At 53.2% G+C, this 14,615-nt stretch overlaps 1 protein-coding gene and 1 long non-coding RNA gene across 10 annotated transcripts in view; one reads left to right on the forward strand and one right to left on the reverse strand.

The window, feature by feature from the left end:
• Nucleotides 1-4,813: 4,813 nt before the first annotated feature.
• LOC139704786 (uncharacterized) lies at nucleotides 4,814-8,196 on the reverse strand. The gene is made up of 2 exons (XR_011706791.1): nucleotides 5,737-8,196; nucleotides 4,814-5,307 (listed from the first exon to the last, which is right to left on the reverse strand). It is a non-coding gene; the product is annotated as an uncharacterized lncRNA (long non-coding RNA).
• Nucleotides 8,197-8,277: 81 nt separating this feature from the next.
• Nucleotides 8,278-14,615, forward strand: part of Ube2v1 (ubiquitin conjugating enzyme E2 V1) — a 29,558-nt gene continuing 23,220 nt past the window's right edge. For 2 of the 9 annotated variants that reach the window (XM_027946372.2, XM_071608996.1), the window contains exon 1: nucleotides 8,278-8,358. In XM_027946372.2, coding sequence (XP_027802173.1) covers nucleotides 8,337-8,358 — 22 coding nt within the window. In that variant the 5' untranslated portion in view covers nucleotides 8,278-8,336. Of the gene's footprint in view, nucleotides 8,359-8,613; nucleotides 8,788-9,039; nucleotides 9,227-9,275; nucleotides 9,433-14,615 lie in introns of those variants that run through there. The other 7 variants (XM_027946374.2, XM_027946379.2, XM_071608995.1 and 4 more) reach the window with 7 other exon arrangements.

Here is a 14,615-nt window from a genome sequence, read left to right on the forward strand (position 1 = left end):
AGGAGGAGGAGGAGGCAGAGCCGCCAGGGAGCAGCAGGGAAGGGGCCTCTTGGTGGGATAGCAAGTGCAAGGGCCCTGAGGCAGGAACAGGTTTGAGGCCAAGAGGAGGCAAGTCTGGACTGGAGTGAGCAGGGGGACAGTGGAGAGGAGATGGGAAACCCAGGAACCTAGCAGCCTCCCAGGCCGAGGTGAGTGCGAGGGCACTGGACATTTTAAACAAAGGAAGTTGTTTCTGTTTTGAATAAGTTACCGTAAGGCACACGTGTCGGGCTGGGATTCAGTTGTGGACGCTACAGACTGTTGTCAGAATCTAGTTTGGGACTCAGGGGTAAAGGGCTTGCCTGGTGTGTGTGAGGCCCTGGGTTCCATCCCTAGCACTGCAAAAGCAAAACAGAAAGAAATCTATTCTGGACTAGTTTCTGCAGTTAGCCAGAAGAGAAGGCCTGTCGGGGACAGGAAAACGGTAAGATGAGAGCAGTCACATACAACATGGATTTATTTTTAAAAGTGTGTTGGCTCGGGAGGCTGAGGCGGGAGGATCGTGAGTTCAAAGCCAGCCTCAGCAAAAGGGAGGCGGTAAGCAACTCAGTGAGACGCTGTCTCTAAATAAAATACAAAACAGGGCTGGGGGTGTGGCTCGTGGCCGAGCATCCCTGGGTTCACTCCCTGGTACAAAAAAAAAAAAAAAGTGACCCATACCTTCGTTTTCCTGAACTTTGGTCACCACGGGGCTTTTTTATGCCTATGTCTGAGGAGACCAACGGAAGGGAAGTTAGGGTTTGATGGCTCACAGTGACAGGTGCATGGTGATGGTCGCCTGGACCCCCAGCTGCTCTGGAGGCTGAAGCAGGAGGATCCCAAGTAGGAGACCAGCTTGGGGAACTTGAGCAAGACCTTGTGTCAAGAAAGAAAGGGCTGGTCATGGAGCTCAGTGGGCAGTGTCCCTGGGTTCAGTCCCCAGTACCCCCAAAAAAGAAAACCAAAGAAATTTATAGCTAAAGGAATTGTATCAGCTCACAAAACTCAGATGTCCATGGGGTGGCCCTGCCTTGATATTGGACAGGACCCAGGGACTCACATTCATCAGAACTTGGTCTCTGTCTTGCCTCAGTTTCCCCTGAGTTGAGACGGCATTGAACAGCGGCCCATCTCCGGGGACTCGCCCTTCCCACTGGTTGCAGAGAGGCCCGGAGTGGACGCCCAGTGGCTTGGGTTGGGTCCTGTGCCTACCCTGAATCCACCACCTTGGCCTGCTGGTGGGGCACGGGTAAGTGTCACTTGGCCAGGAGTGAAACATGTCCTGCGACCTTCTCAAACCCCAGGAGGGAGGCAGGTACCCAGAAGAGAGGGCGTCTGTACAAGAGAGTGTGATGGATGGGCAGGGGCCAGACTCCAGAGGGGCCGGCTGAGCGGCCAGGGGCTGCCAGGGTTGCTGTCCTGTCCCCAGGCCCTGCCAACCTGTGGCAGTTGCCCTGGAGCTAGCAAAAGAAATGAGTCCAGAGTGACTGGCATAAGGTCAAGTGACTGGCACAAGGTCCCACAGCCAAGGATGGCTGAGCCAGGCCTCCCACCCCTGCCGTCTTGCCTGAATCCCAAGGGCTGGAAGATGCTTTCCCAAACCAGAGGGGGCTCTGTTCTGCATCAGGTCAGAGTGTGTAGGCCACTGATAAGATCAGGGCTTGCAAAGAAGTGTCCGTGGCCAGACAGGAAATGCCACTCAACCCCTGAACACCAGCACCTGCCAGACGGCAGGGCCTGGGGCCATCCCGCAGCTCTGGGGAGTGACCACTCTTGGCACCACTTGCACATGGGGACGCTGAGGCCTGGAGGTTACCTGTTGTGCTCAAGGTCACAGCTGGTAGGTGGCACAAACAGGATCCAAGCTCATGTCCCACCCAAAGCCCTTGCGCCTCAAATACCCGTCAATAGCCCCAGAGGAAGGGGGCAGGGCCAGTGACAGAGAAGTCCTCAAGAAAACCGCAGTCCACATGGGAATGGCAGCCATGCTGGGAACTGGGGTGACCTGGAGACCGTAGCTCTCCACACACAGCCGCTCTGGGCATCAGCTGATTAAAGAGAAGCCAGAAGTCCAGAGTTTTCTTTTTCTTTCTTTTTTTTTCTTTTTTTTAATATTTTTAGGTGTAGTTGGACACAACACCTTTATTTTATTTATTTATTTTTACGTTCTGAGGATCGAACCCAGGGCCTCGCACGGGCAAGGCGAGCACTCTACCGCTGAGCCACAACCCAGCCCCCAGTCCAGACTTTTCAAATGCTGGCTCCATGTTTAAAACATGATGCCAGCCGGGCGCGTTGGCACTCACCTGTAATCTCAGCGAGTTGGGAGGCTGAGGCAGAAAGACCGCAAGTTCAAAGCCAGCCTCAGCCACTTAGCAAGGCCCTAAGCAACTCAGTGAGGCCCTGTCTCAAAACAAAAAGCGCCGGGGATGTGGCTCAGTGGTTAAGCGCCCCCGAGTTTAAAACAAAAAAACAATGCGGGCCAAGCAAAATACGTGTCATGGGCCATCTGGGACAGCCACCCAACCTGGGCACCAGCTTTAGGTGAGCATATGTTGCCATCTGGTGGTGGAGCAGGGTAGGTGACATGCAGGGCAAACACTGGTTCCCAAGCGTCCAGGTCTGTGCTGGCTTCTCTTGAGAGGGGTCTAGGCACACACCGCAGGCTCCTGTCCACCGTTTGACCCCAACCCCTTTGGGTAAACCTGTAATCCCAGGGACTCCAGAGGCTGAGGCAGGAGGACGGCAAGCTCCAAACGAGCCTGGGCAACTTAGTAAGACTCGGCCTCAAGTTAAAAAGGGCAGGAGGTGTAGATAAGTGGTGGGGTGTCTCTGGGTCCTAAAAAATAACGTATTATTTGAAAGAAAATGAGCCATCTAAGCAGAATGGTGCACACCCGAAATCCCAGCCACTTGGGAGGCTGAAGCAGGAGGATCACAGCCTTGGCAATTTAGCTTCAGAAATCAAAACCCTGTCTCAAAATTAAAAAAAAAAAAAAAAAAAAAAATCTAAAGGGCCATGGGTGTAGCTCAGTGGTAGAGCACCCCTGTGTTAGACCCCAGTACCCCCTCCACACAAGAATGTGAACAAAAAACGGGCCACAGCAAGGGTCAGCGGGCGACAATGGGCCAAACCCAGCCCACTGGTTTTGCTGTGGCCACAAGCGCTTGTTTTTAAATGATTGGCAGGAGAATCTTTCAGGACAGGACATTCAAATGCCAGTGCCCGTTGCAGAGTTTAGTTGGCACGTGGCCATGCCCACCCACTCACTGGTCCCTGGCTCCTTTGTGCTGCAGCAACGAGGTAACTGATTTCCACAGAGGTCAGGTGGCCTGAGGAGCCATGAGACCAAGTCTCTGGTCCTTTACAGTAAAGGTTCCCAGTCCCTGATCCACAGCGAAGTCAAACACCCCAGTTTCTGCTCCCCAAGCCCTCAGCGCCCCTCCCAGGCCCACCAGGCCCATCATTTTGAAATACCCTTGCAAGTCCCTTATATAGGCACTCGGTAATGTAATGTCCACCCACACACAGTAGGCGGGACTGTGCTCTGCACCCTCCCCTTTTTCACATAACCATTTTGGAAATAGTGTTATCAATGTTCAGAAAGCTTTCTTCCTAATTTATTTTCTATTTTTTTTTTTTTTATATCAGGGATTGAACCCAGGGGTGCTTAACCACTGAGCCACATCCCCAGCCCTTTTAATAGTTTATTTAGAGACAGGGTCTCACTAAGTTGCTTAGGGCCTTGCTAAGTTGCTGAGGCTGGCCTGCACTTGCTGTACTCCTTCCTCAGCCTCCCAAATCACTGGGGCATCCCCATACCCAGCCTGACTCACTCCTTTTAACAGCTGTGTAGTATTCCACCTGATAGACCGAACCTTTGTTTCTAAATCCACCTCCAATGGTTGTTGGGTTGTTTTCAGTCCTGAGTTTTACAAACTGCTGTTACTTGCAACACAGATCTCAGATCTTTGCTCATAGGGCCACTGGATCTGAAGGGTCAGCTCCTAGGAACTGAATTGCAGGGTTGAAGGGTGTTTGTGTTTAAAAATTGTGATGGCTCGCACCCAGCCCTGTTCCAGAGGCTGGTGCATTCACACTCACCGCTGCTGAGCAGCCTGTGGCCCACATCCTTGCCAACACTGTGTTATCAAAGGTCGAGCTCTTTGCCAACCTGATAGGTGGTTTTAATTTGCATTTCTCTTATTGTATTTTATTGAATCTAAGATGTCATGCGTCCTAAGATGCATCCTGGTTTCAGAGATGTTTGAATGTAAAAATCTGTATCTTAAAATCATTGAAACACAATATCTTATTGTGAGTTTAAAAGGCATTGCAATTCCTCATCTGTTCATGTCCCTTCCCAAATTTCCTGGAGGACAGGGTAGTAGTGGTTAAGAGTTTGGGGTTCAGATCCCAGCTCTGCCACTGACAAGCTTGTGACTACGGGCAAATCACTTAACCTTCCTGTGTCTCAGTTGTCTCATCTGTAAAACGGGGAGAATAATGGCACTTACACATAGGCTAGTTATGAAGGTTAAAGAAATTACTATATGAAAAACACTATGTTCTGGGAACACAGTAAATGCTCAGTAAATGTTTGCCTTTCTCTTTTCTTTTGCGGTGCTGGGGTTGAAACCCAGGGCCTTGTGCCTGTTGGGCAGTGCTCTGCCATCTAGTTATACCCTAGCTCTTTGCTTAACGGATTTCAAGGGCACTTTTTAAATCAACTCGCCCAGCTCCCTAGTTTCATCCCTTTCTCCATGGCTACAGAAAGTGACGTATGATACACAATCGGGAGTTGTAGAAACAAATTGTCTAGAAAGAAACCAAAGGCTGGGGACTTCGAGTGGGAGAACACGGGCTTATCATGCTTAAGGCGCTGAGTCCAAGCCCCCACCAGAGGGGGAGAGAGAAGGTGGGGGGGGGGCAGCGGGGAGACACCGACCAAAGGAAACAATCCAGACGTCCACCAACAGAGGACTGCGGGACGGACCGTCCACCAACAGAGGACTGCGGGGCGGACCGGCACCCCTCCCCGTCCCCCTTTTTGACTGAATATTGTAGCAACAACATCACACATAAAATGTCCTCAGGCAGCTTAAGCAATGGACAGTGACCTTCTCGGGCCTTCCTGAGTCCGCAGCAGGGGCCCAGATTTCCCTGGGCAGCTCCACCCACTCTCAGGACCTGGCTCGCCACCTCTGCGTTGTCATCTTGGTCTGGAGCCTCAGGGTTTGGGCCTCGGGTTGGGCCTCGTGGCTTCACATGACCGTTGGCGCCACTTCCTATGGTGGAAAGAAGGGAGTGGAGAACAAAAAACCCGGGAAAGGGACGCCTCACCGGGGCCGCGGGCAGCGGACAGTGTCCAACACCCCCCTTTTGTGGACCTCCCGCCCCGACCTGCTGCTGACTCAGCGGCCGGGCTGCACGTCCGTCACGTGTGGCTTGCAACCTCAGACCCCGCGTCCCTCGCCACAGGGGACCAGCAGGTGCTGCCGGGCGCAAAGGAGGAGATTCCAAAACTGATTCTCCGCCGTCCTCGCTGTGTGACCCCGGGAAAGCCACCTAACTCCGCCAGCCTCGGGTTCCTCGGCCAACAAAACCAAGACGGCAAAGGCTACTTTGCAAGGGTCACTGAGGATTAGGCAATAATAGCAACTAATGCTTAAGTAGCACTTAGCGTCAAGCCTTCTGAGTCCTCTAGCTCTGCTAACCATTTTAATCCTCAACAATCCGATGAAGCAGGATTCCCTCCTCGCCTGCAGCTGAGTTATCAGCTCCGGGCAGAGGCGGGACCACGCCGGGGCCGGGAGGAACCCAGCTCCAGGGACTGGCTGTGCCGGCCGGGAAGGGGCGGAGCCTCCCGCGGGCTGTGAGCCCCGGAGCACTACAACTCCCAGCAGGCACCGCGACCTCCGGACTACAGCAGCCAGCATGCCCCGCGCCTCCCGCTTAACCTCTTGCGAGGCGTTCTGCACAGGAATTTCCCGTTATTGTCAATTTTACTTTCAAGGAACTCCCAACAAGAACCAGAAAAATCTATGCGAATAAACATCTTCTGAGCATCGTGGAAAGGGACTTGAATCCTCATTCCTCCACCCGTAGGCTCTCGGTCTCCGTCTGCTCATCTTTGAAATGGGGCTGTCCCAAGGGGTGGCTGCATCCAGCTGGGAGCTAGTAAAAGCAGGATATAATGACTTGGTAAATGCCGTTTTTTTTTGTTTTGTTTTTTTTCTGGCGTCCCTTGCTTCTCCCTGTGCCAAGGGGTTTTCTCAAAGTATTTTCTCGACAGCGACCCTGTGGGTCGATACTTTCCTCTCCCGTTCAAAGAGAAACTGACGCCCGGAGAGTCGTGCAGTGAAGTGTGTGGTAAAGAAAGACGTGAACCTACAAGATTTCCCTTCAGAGGGGCGCCTACCTCTGCAGCCCAAATGTTTCCACTTGCTGCTGATGTTTTACAGTGACCCAAAGTCCAGGACACATATTTAATGTGCTCCCCAAATCAAATTTGTATCCTGTGCTACATAAAACGTCAGGTTGCATTGTGTGTGGCTGAAAAAGGAGGAACACCTGGCATTTTGAGAGCCGATTATAGCTGAAGTTGACCCATTTGGAGGAACCAAGGAAAGCTTTCCTGAAGAGGTGATCCTAGATCTGAGAATACAGGCAAAGGCCCTGCGAAGAGAGGGCTCTGAAAAGGTTGTGCTCCCTGAAAAGAGCCAGACTGGGGGGAAGCAAGCGAGGCCCTCAGTCGGCCTCACAAGTGCAGTTAGGACCTGAGTGGAAACCTCCTTAAATTTTCTGCCCTGGACACTTCACTGGCCCCATCTTAGTCCATGATGGGCACATCCTTGCAGGGAGGGCAGCCATCCATCCTAGCTTGCCCAAATGCTTCTACTTGCTACTGACCCTTTACAATGACCCAAAGTCCAGGACAGACCTCGTGTCCATTATCCTGGAGAGAATGCAATAGACCCCTTCAGTGTGACAGGTGTCCTCACTGGAGATAACTCTATGGTCATTCAGCTTGTACCATCTATGTTGTCCAGAGGGAATGGGGAGCCACTTGAAGGCTTTAGCTGAGGGCATTTTGAATAGACTCTGGCTGCCTTATGGAGACTAGACTAGGTCAGAATACAGGCTGCCAAGGCTACCCAGGGGAGACAACAGCACTTGCCCTGAGTGGGACCAGTGGAGAGATGCTTGGCAGAAACTGCTGTCGAGAAAGGTGATGAGTGGGATCTTCTGGGTGAGGGCTTCCGGCTTCCTCTGTCCTGAGTGCTGGTCCTTCCTCTGCTGGGGATCAGCAGTATGACCTTGAGCCAATTCCTTCAAGTTTCTCAGCCTCAGTTTTCACATCCATATAAAGGAGTTGCTCATTAAATTATCACTTATTTGCAAATATATATGTCCCCAGGACCTTTGTACTTGCAGTTTTACCTCCTTTGCATCAGTTGGGTCTCTGTTGAAATGTGACCACCTTAGGAGGCTCTTCCTGGAGATTTCCTGCTGCCCCTTCACTGGTCTATTCCCTGGCCAGTCGTAGTTAGTGTCCCACTTGTTTACTTGCTCTTTGTCTTCGACTAGAATCTAAGCCCCTGAAAGCCGGGACTTGGTTCTTCGGGGGTTCATCTCCAGCACCTAGCACAGTGCCTGGCATACAGTTGGTGCTTAACAAATATTTGGATGAAGGAGTAGACTAATGAGCGAAGGAATGAATGCATGGGTGGATGGATGGGCAAACGCTTTTGCTGCCAGCTTTAAAGGTCTCAAGTCAGTTAGCTGCGCCTGACCCCAAGCCGCCTCTGGCCAGGCAGCAACAACCCTGGAAGCAAGACTTCCTGGCCTGAGGTCAAGTTCTGATTCAGCCGCTTAACAGCTGAGTTTAGCTAAATCGCACGGCCTGGCTCAGCTTCATTTTTCAAGTTAATCCTGACCTGGTGAGGACGTTGCGAGGATCTAGCTGGAGAGGAACACGCCCGAGGCTGAACAGGCGCTTTTTGTTTTGCGGCTTTCTTTTCCTTTCACAGTCGCGCCCTCCCAAGCCTAATCGCCCCAGCCCCTCTCACCAAGCACCTCAACACCACCCTCGCACCCGGGCCGGAAGACACTTGCAGGTTGCCGGGCCCTCGCGCACGCAGACATTTCCTCTCTGCTAAAGGGTTCTCAGCTGCAGCCCCTCCAGGCCCGGCGCGCGGGTGAGCGAGCGGGCGTCAGCGGCGCCGTCTGCGCTTGCGCGTGCGCCTGCGCACCAGCGCCCGGGGACGGGCGGGGGGAGAAGAAGGGGCCGGCCTTCGAGCGACAGCGACGCAAGATGGCAGCCACCACGGGCTCGGGTGAGCGGGGGCGGGCCCGGCCGGCCGAGGGGGTGCGGGCTGGGCTGGGGCCGGGGACCCGGGAAGGCCCTTGCAGTGGGGCCGGCGTCTCCGCGCCGCCCGGTCCGCAGGGCTTCGCGGAGTGGCCCGCGCGGCCCGACGGGGAGGAGGAGCAGGCGGCGGCCGGAAGCACGGGCGGGGGCCGAGGGGCCTGTGGGCGGCGCGGCGAGGCGCGGAGGCTCCGGGCGGCGGGAGGGCCCCGCGGCGGGCCAGACCGGGCGAGCCCCGCGGCGCTGCCGCGGAGGAGAGCGGGCCGGGAGGCTCCTCCGGGTGCGGGGCCCGGGAGGTGTGCTCGCCGGACGGCGAGGAGCCCGGGGGCGGGCGGGCGGAGGAGCGCGGCCCGGCGACGGAGCAGCCCGCACGGCCAGGCGTTGGCCGCAAAGTCCGCAGGTTAGGGACGGAAGTGTCGCCTGGCTGCTTGGGGGAAGAAGGGCATCTCCATGGGGCCGGTGGGAGCGGGGAGGGGCAGCGGCCAGGGCCGGGCTAGGGCGACCCAGGGGCACCCCAGCACTAGCAGGCCATATCTGAGGGGACAGGTGACTCCTCCTAGTGAGGCTGCGGAGGCCATCTGCGGGCGGAGCGGAAGAGGACGGGCGGAAGAGGTGCCTTGGGAGTGGCAGCCGTGGCAAGGCCCCCCGCAGTGGGTCCAGACGTGATTCCTTAGAGGGGGACTTCTCCTGTCCTGCCCTGGGTCAGGGGGGCAGACCTGGAAGTGCCTGTCCGGTGGAGCCACTACTCCTTTTCACTTTTGGATAACTGGGACAGACTGGTGCCTTCAGCTTAGAAGTTCCCCATTGGCCAGATGGGAGCGACAGATGAGAACTCTTGGGTGACTATGGGGAAGGACAGCCAAGAGGGAATACTCCTGAGGGAGGGACTCTGGTGGTCCCTGGTAGGTTCAGGGAAGCAGCACTTGGAGACTGGATCTCCTGCTGAGCACACTTAAAGGGGCCAGGAGGGGACACTTGAAGGAGCTGTTTGAGGATTAGCATTCTGCACTTGAACATCTGGAAATGGACTCAGATGGTCTTGGAGGTGGGTTGGTCATTGGCTGCGGACGATTCCTCCGGGGGGCTGATGGGGGAAGAGAGTTAGAGCCCGGAAGTTCAGGAATTTGGGGGAGATTCTCTACCTTTTAATGAGGAAGCTACATCCTCAGCCCAGGAGGTACCCCCAGATAGGGTGATGGTGGGTTGCCTCTGATAGAGGGAGCAGACAGGGACACCAGCCTGGGTACGAAAGTCCTTGGGTGTAAGATAGGGCAGGGTCAGGAGGGGGATGGAAGTGTGGGGGACCTCATCTTCTCAGGATGTCTCTTCTAGTGTCTGAGTATGACTGATAGGGTAGGAACTGCTAGAATTGAATGCAGAGGATCTAATTAAAGTGATCCATCACAGACTGCCTTTTACATTGCCTTGTACATTTAAGTCAGCAGAGTCTCCCTGGAGCATAGAGGAGCCGGTGCAGCCTTTAACTAGATTTTGGTTTCAGTTGGTGCATTGCTGAGTCAGTTCATTTACCAAAACACTACCACAGGCACTCCCAGGAGACAGAGGCTGAGTCAGGGCAGGCTGCTGGGGGAACTTCTCACCAGAATACCATCCCTGCCAGGTTGCTGTGAGCTGGAGAATGCAGTGTGTCCGAGGCAGCCATTGTTACATGCAACTCAGCCTTGTTGGCAGTTGCTTGAGATCAGCTACCTACTACAGTCCAGTTTAACAACTCCTTAATTCTAACTTCCTGAGGCCCTACCAGTGTTAGAGGGCTTCATAAATGCTAGGGCAATCAGAAAACATTAGCAGCTGCTGTCTAGTGGACTCCAGGGGCACTCGGCATGGCTTAGATATAGAACAGGCTTTGAGGCACCCTATATTGGTCTTCCCAAAATGGACATTTGCTGAAGGCCTGTATGTCCTATCATAGATAGCAAACAGGATGGATGTAGCCCCTGTCCTTGAGGAGTTCTGTTCAAATTAGGGAGGAGGCTATTAAGGAAGTAAATAATTAAGAATATTTTCAGCCAGGTGTGGTAGTGAATACCTGTAATCCCAGCAACTTGGGAGGCTGAAGCAGGAGGATCCCAAGTTTAAATCCAGCCTCAGCAACTTAGGCCCTAAGCAACTTAGACTTGTCTCAAAAAAAAAAAAAAAGAAAAGAAAAGGGCTGGGGATGTGGCTCAGTGGTTAAGCACACCTGGATTCAATCTCCAATACCAAAAACAAACAAGAATATTTTCACATACAGGGAGTGCTGTGAAGGAAATTGGGTGATGTGATAGTGTCCGGAGAAATGGTCAAGGTAGGCTTCTCTGGGAAAGTGGCATTTGAACTGAGACAGATGATGGAAAGAACCAACCCTGCAACTTGTGTCATAGGGAGGACTGTCCATGCCAAGGCCCTGTGGTGGCTCTGAGCTTGACATGTTGAAAGAACAGAATAAAATTCCTCGGTGTGTGAGGGAGACTTGTTATGGAGTCCAGTCATGGAGGTGTAGCTTTGGGTTTTATGAAGTACAAGGGGAAGCTATTGAATGAGTATCTGATATGAAATGGGCATTTAGGAAGTGTGTGTTTAATGAATGCTTTAAAATGACCTGTGGCCACAGGCAGTGAAGGTGTGTAGTACAGGCTTTCTAACCCTGAGAAGTTTGTCAGGTGTGTTGTGGAGCCTGTGCTCAGGTTTAAAGAGAACCTTTTGATTAATCTGTGCCCTTGATGCCAGGAGAGAGTCGTGAAGCCTTGAGTTCCTGCAGAGGCTGGACTTGGTTTCATGGTCAGCGCTTGCTGCACCACCTTCCTCTCATTTCCCTTGGGTCTGTGATGTGTGCTTTCGCACAGATCCTGGAGAGTAGAACTGTGAAACATCCCTCTCAGTCCCTTAGGATGCCACACTGTGACTGGTGGATTTCTCCTGCCTTGTCCAGTAGTGCAGGGTCTCAGACAGTGGTCCTTGCTGTCACCCCGCAGCCCACAGACTTCCCTGACAGTGAACTAGAAACCAAGTGCAAGAGGAGTGAACCCTAGCTGGGCATGACTTCAAATTTGCATACCTAGGAGTGGCTCCCGTACACATCTGGTTTATGGCAGGTTAACCATGTGGGCAGTGGAGATTAAACAGTTGTCCCTTCTGTTCAAGGGTGTTTCCCAGAGAAAGCCGGAGATGAGAACTCATAGTCCCTTAGTAGGTCTCAGTTCCCCTATGTCTCACTGTGAGCCATCTTGAATCAACTGTAGTTAAGTGACTTTTGCAGTGTGGTCCCTGCAGTCAAGGAAGGAGCTCCATGTTGGCTCAGCCAGAGAGCCTGCAGTGTGCTCAGTGACGCGGGAACTGGCTTAGCTGGGCCAGTGCCAGCTGTTCTGTTAAGGGACCTCCAGGGTTCATTTCAGTGTTGATTTTGTCCCTTCCACATTAACTTTAAAATCACCCTGTTCCTTCCCCCCTTCCTCTTTCTCCTCCTCATTGTTCCTCCTCCATTTTGAATTGAACTCTACAGTAGTTTGATCAAAGTAGAGTACAACCGTGAATCTGCCTAATTCTAAAAGGCCACAGGGAGGTACAGAGCAGCACATTTGGTGGAGTAAATATTGTGAAATTACTGCTTTCGTGCTGCATGTGGTGCTTTGGAGCATTCTAAGGACTTTGCTGGCCTTTCCTGTTGTCTCCTCTTCGCGCTCACAGCCTGGTGAGCTAACAGGGCAGGTGTCAGTTACTGAGGGAAGAACTAAAAGTTGAAGGAGCTGGTGGCTGGCTGAGAAGCGGTGGTGGTCACACCAGAGCCCATTTTGACTGCAGCCCCCCGCTGCACACACACCCTGCTCCAGGACCTTAGGAAACAGGTGGAAAGGCATGGATTTGACATGTTCTTCCTGAATCTTGGAGGGTTTATAATCTTGGGAAAGAAAGGACTCGAATGAGAAGTGTCTGCCGTCCACTTCAGGAACCCTTTTTGTAGCATCCCTAGCCATTGTGTGTCCCCTGCTGGGTCATGGGAGTTGGGACCGTTTTTAGGGAAGTGCTTGCATGTACCCTGTTCTGAGTAACACACCCGCTGGGCCTGGGCCAGTAGCTCACGTGCAGGTCCTGGCCCTGGGACCTCTGGGGGTTGCCCACTGGACTGTTATCTCCGGCCCCATTGCCTCTTCTCCAGAGCCGGCATTGCGGGCCCTCAGCCCTGGGCCTCTGTCCACATTTCCACCTCGGCCACGCAGTTTCCCTCGAGTTGATGAGAGTGGATGGTGTCTGGCAGGAGTCTTTCCTCAGCTTCACAGCCACCCTGTCACAGGTCCAGCCGGTGTAACCCCAGTCCCCTCCATCCCCCTTGTCGTCCTGTAACCAGAACACCACCTTTCTCCTGTGTGGAAGTCGGGAGACCTGCTTTGACTTGCCCTTTTCTAATACATTTTCTGTACAGGAAGCAGAATGTCAAAACTGTCATTTCCCCTCAGAAAGCCCTTCCTGTTGCACTTGAAGAATAAACTCAGGATTTTCCCATGGCCCATAAGGCGCTGAGAGGTCCTGGCCCTGCACCCGCTGCCTCACACGGTGGTGCGCGCTCCTGTTCTTGCTTTTCCCCTGCTAGGTGTGCTGTGGCCCCAGGTCTCCACGTGCCCGGCTGCTTCTTATTCTTCTGGTTGCAACACTCCCCAGAAAGCTCATCCCTTGCCACCTCATGCATGGAATGGTTTTTTGTTCTGTTTTGATACCAAGGATTGAACCCAGGGCACTTAACCACTGAGCTACCTCCTCAGCCCTCTTTATTTTTTGAGACAGGGACTCGCTGGGTTGCTGAGGCTGGCCTTGAGCCTGTGTTCCTCCTGCCTAGCCTCCCAAGTCACTGGGATTACAGTGCACCTCCGGGCATGGTTGCAAGGAGATTTCTTGGTCGCTATCCCAGGTGCCTGTTTGGTTTTCTTCTAAAGCGCAAGCTTACCTGAGTCTTGTTTCTTTTCTTGCATATTTTCTGTGCCTTTCGTCTGGCAGGATTCTGTCTAGTTCTCTGCTGTGTCCCTGCACCCGGTGTACTCCCTGACTTTATAGTCAGTTGTTCAAAAAATATTTGTTGAATGTTGCAGTGGGTTAATCCAGGGTCTTACTTTGATGTCACCAAATATGTCAATTTGGCATGTGGGGAAACTGTATCTGATAGGACAGGAGCAAAGTGACCCTCAGTCTTCCCCAGGACAGGTCTCACCCTGGTGCTTTACTGTAGAGCTGACTGTGTCCTCGCCTTCCCCAGCCCTGACGCACTTCTTAACAGCTTCTCTGTCTCCACCCCGGGAGGGGAGGGAGGATCTGACCCTTGCCTCCTCGCTGACCAGCCTGACCCTAGCCTCCGAGGAGCTCAAGGTCTTCATTCTGTCATTGCAGTTTGCTTCCCCTAGAGCAACGGTCTCAAACTAGGGAGCATTCAGATGGCCTGGAGGCCTGCTGGAGTTCTGGAGGGGCAGGTTCCCAGCTTCGGTCTCTGAGGACCCCGCTGCATGAAGTAGCGCTCGGGGAGAACCCCCTCCTGGCAGGCCTCCCGGGCAGCCAGACCAGCTGCTTGCTCAGCTTTGACCTTAGCTCTCGGAGGTTGAGCCCTGTGCCTCCCTCCAGGCCTCCGTGTCTCCTGAAGTGGGAGCCTCCTGGGGCGGGAGCAGCCCCACACTCCTAGCCCAGTTCGCTGTCTTCCTGGAGGAGCCCAGAATCCCGCGGAGCCAGCAGCTTTCTTTTCGGGAGGACCCTGCAGCTCTCCTGTTCTAAGTCAAGGCTGGGGTCAGGCGCGGGCCTCGCAGCCTTCGCCTGCTATGGAGTCCCTTTGCACCACAGATATTTCAGTATGTAGCTGAGCTTCTGATGGCTGCCTTAAGTGTCCCGCTCTACGCCGCGTCAGACTCATCACATATTCATGCTTTCTCAACCTGCCTGTTGTATTTTCTTCGTGCCTCCTGCAGCTGCTGATTTTTAAGTTTATATTTAGCCAAGAGAATTACTGTCTGCTTTTGATACTGACACAGGTCCAGGAAAATCCTCTGGAAAGAATTCTGAAGTAATAGGAACAAATATTTTCTTGTCAAAGGCCTTGGGTTACTGTGATATTTTAGCACCTTGGCGAGATTATCTTAGCATGTTTAGATTTTCCTTATCTATGTCTAGTTCTTACAGAGTCCATTTTTATATCCTCTATGTCATCACTTGATGCTGTTTTTCCAGCTATATTTTAAATGTCAGATGGAAAAA

The sequence above is a fragment of the Marmota flaviventris genome, chromosome 2, assembly GCF_047511675.1.
Source record: "Marmota flaviventris isolate mMarFla1 chromosome 2, mMarFla1.hap1, whole genome shotgun sequence".
NCBI classification, from domain to species: Eukaryota; Metazoa; Chordata; class Mammalia; order Rodentia; family Sciuridae; genus Marmota; species Marmota flaviventris.